Below are 3,299 nucleotides of genomic sequence, written 5' to 3'. Positions count from 1 at the left end.
TATAATATTATATAATATTATATAATATTTTTATATATTTTAAAATATATATTATGGTATATATAAAATATAATATAATTAATATTATTACAAATATAAAATATATATTAATATATATTTAAAAAATATATATTTTATATATTTTATAAAAATATTATATATATGTATTTTTATATGTATATATATTTTAATATATTTTGATATATATGGTATATATGTGTATATAATATATATAATATAATATATATATATATATATATATATAATATAATTATATAAAACACACACACACAAAAACACATACATACACACTTTTATATAGCATTCACAAAAAATTTTCATTATTTATTGTGACGTAAAATCAGCATATTTGCTTGCAAATAACTTTTCTTTTACTAACAATAAAACTGTATTTAGATACCTCTGAATGAGCGGCAGGGTCAGACTTTGACAAACAGCGACTCACGGGCACATTTAAGCTTTTTGGGGTTTCCATGTCATGCAATTTTGAAAAATCCCGACTATGACAAATAAACCAGTTACTTCAAAAGGCTTCGCGTTGATGCTCGACTGGCTGGTTTTTTCCTGCTTGGCTGTATGTGTATGACTCATGGAGATGAACAAGGTATGGATTTTTTTATTTATAGATTTTTTTGTATTTGATAAATTTTTTTCTATTATTTTTGACCCTAAAGATCATTGACAGTAAATAGTGATTTATGGTTTTGATAGTTTTGTCAGCTGTTTATTTTTATGATGACCTCATGAAATGATTAGAAATACTCTGCCTAAAAATAATATAGACGCTAAAAGATATATGTAAATTTATTAAAATTTCTTTCTAATTTTTAGATCAGATCTACCTCCATGACCGTTCTTGTTTGTCAGTTTTGATCTTAGAAAACTTTGTTCTAGTCGGGTTCTACTTAACAAACCTAGACTTTTCTTCGTTCAGGCATGTAGAGGAGAAGAAGGGCCCTTAAGAATAAGTAATAGTTTTTTTAAAAGAAAAATATTCACCTTGTGTCTTTTTGTTCTTCTTTCCCCTTCACTTTTTTCTTTCTTTCTTTTTCCTTGCCTTTGTTATTCTGTTCTCTCATTCAAAAAAATAAAAAAAATTACATTTTTGCATTTGTTTCATCTCTGACTTTTTACTTATTTTTAACAGCAATATTTTACAACAAAGATGGCTCAGTTGTGCTCACCAGGAGAGTGACTGCCTCATTTCACAAGCAACAGTAAGAGGATACTCTGCATTTAGGAATCAGATGGAAGGTATGTTTGAGAGGTGTTTCTGAATTTTCAGTTTTATTACTGTATGTGAAACACCTTGTTTTATCAGTTTTGATTTTGGAAGGAAAATATCAGATATTCCATCTCAATAATTTCATCAGTTTCTAACCTAATTCAGTATTTCAGTACAGGTTTTCCTTATGTAACATTTCTGCATCTACCTTTTTTTGTTTCATAAATGTGGTATATAGTTGCCATGCCACTTTCAACATCATCATTTGTATCCAAAATATGGAAAGTCTTTTTGGCATGTGGTTTTGGATACATGAGTTGATGCAGATTGCAAAGCAAGTCTCAGACAAAGAGACAAAAACTTTTGGTAGCAGGGCCTCTACTAGCTGGCTATTTGAGGGTATGTGTATAAGGTAGCTGGGTCCTTGACCATTCTGTAATGCAGCTTTTCCCCTCGACTAGTTGGATGGCCTCATAAGTGATCTATTACTTGCCTGTGGAACCTTTTCAAAGTTTCTCCTCAGACTGGCATGGCATTTCTGTCCTGTCAGCTCCAGGCCAACTAGTTACAGTGCCATCCTACAGCTCCCCATCTCTTACTTGCTGATGTAGTCACCCATGGGTCAGAGCATGATCTTCTATTGCAGAAGCCCCTCTTTCTCTCCATCATTAAGGTTGAGAGTGCTTCTGGTTTATGGCCTCACATTTCTTGCCAGTGTTTTGGGATACCATACTTATAAAAGCAAATATTTTGTGATGCAGTAAATAACAGTCAAATCTGACATTTTCCTTGCTCCATGTGTGCTGTATTACTTTTTTGTTGTAAAACTCACACCTTGTGGCTAGTAGAAGAATTCTGAATGACTGCTTTACTTTTAAGGTTATGTTTTTAAAAAGTCACCCACCTTTTCTGTACTGCCACAGATTTGAAGGTACCAAAAATTATGATGGCTCTTCTTTTTCAATAGGATCTTGGTACATCACTGACCTGTGTCAAGCCTTACAAGAATATGGTCATATCCTGCCAATCAAGAATGTGTTACACAAAACAAGAAAGAATCTGAAGGAACGTGTTGAAAGCATGAATAATACATATATAACTCAGCTTTCAGAGGAGAAGGATACCTTAACCAGGTATTGCAATTTTTTCTCATTCTTCAAATTTTAGTTTTAAGAACGTGAATGGAGATATAAAGAATGCAATGTCGAGCTTTCTTAATTTCATCTCATTAATTAATTAATTTATATATTTTTTTAACAGCTGACTAATAAAATCAATAACAACTTTTGTTCAACATTTACAGGGATGTTCAACTGGTGAGAGCTGACTTGGATCATTTTACTGATGGTCTCATGGATCTGATTGAGCTAGAAGTAACAGAAAAACTTCTGGAGGAAAAACTAGATGAGGCTTTATGTGACATTTTTAACCAAAATGTAATGGCAGATATAAATCTCCAGCTTGGAGCATTTAGAATGTAACAACAATTTCAATTATTTACGGAAATATCACATGGTATATAGTGCTTTCCAAAGGATCAGAAGTACCTATGATTAAATTTTGTATATATTTTTTGTGGCAGATCCAGGCTTTCAGTCTTTGGTGTAATAAACTGCACTGCCATAACAGGTGTATTTAGCTATCTGTGATTGATTTAGGTCACAGTGCAAATTAGTTGTGCTAAAAAATTTTTGTCAAATTACACTGTTTATATATATATATATATATATATATATATATATATATATATATATATATATATATATATATATATATATATATATATATATGTTAAGACTCATCCCATTTGTAATATCCGGAATTTGAAACAGTATATATTTGAGATATGTTTCAGTCCTTGTTTGTAAAATACTAGTTTAGTTTTCACACTTTGTATGTCATATATGAATATCATTATATATGATAAATATAAATATAATTAATTATCTGTAAAATAAATATGATCAAATTTTTGATAAATATAAGTATAGTTAGACATATATCAATATTATTTTATGGTAAATATGAATATAATTACTGTAAAAATAGATAT

The 3,299-nt window shown here is 29.8% G+C and overlaps 1 protein-coding gene across 1 annotated transcript; it reads left to right on the top strand.

Moving 5' to 3' along the window:
• Positions 1 to 1,118: 1,118 nt before the first annotated feature.
• LOC119576935 lies at positions 1,119 to 2,890 on the top strand. The gene is made up of 3 exons (XM_037924587.1): positions 1,119 to 1,275; positions 2,214 to 2,379; positions 2,550 to 2,890. The coding sequence occupies exons 1-3, from the start codon at positions 1,269 to 1,271 to the stop codon at positions 2,725 to 2,727; spliced, it is 351 nt and encodes a 116-aa protein (XP_037780515.1). The 5' UTR covers positions 1,119 to 1,268; the 3' UTR covers positions 2,728 to 2,890.
• Positions 2,891 to 3,299: the final 409 nt, after the last annotated feature.

The sequence above is a fragment of the Penaeus monodon genome, chromosome 9, assembly GCF_015228065.2.
Source record: "Penaeus monodon isolate SGIC_2016 chromosome 9, NSTDA_Pmon_1, whole genome shotgun sequence".
Lineage (NCBI taxonomy): Eukaryota > Metazoa > Arthropoda > Malacostraca > Decapoda > Penaeidae > Penaeus > Penaeus monodon.
This window is presented reverse-complemented; position numbering and strand designations above follow the sequence as displayed.

Excerpts from the sequence above, each read along its gene's own strand:
- LOC119576935 (XM_037924587.1), top strand. Across the intron at positions 2,380-2,549 it reads GAGAAGGATACCTTAACCAG|GGATGTTCAACTGGTGAGAG; the intron begins GTATTGCAATTT and ends CAACATTTACAG.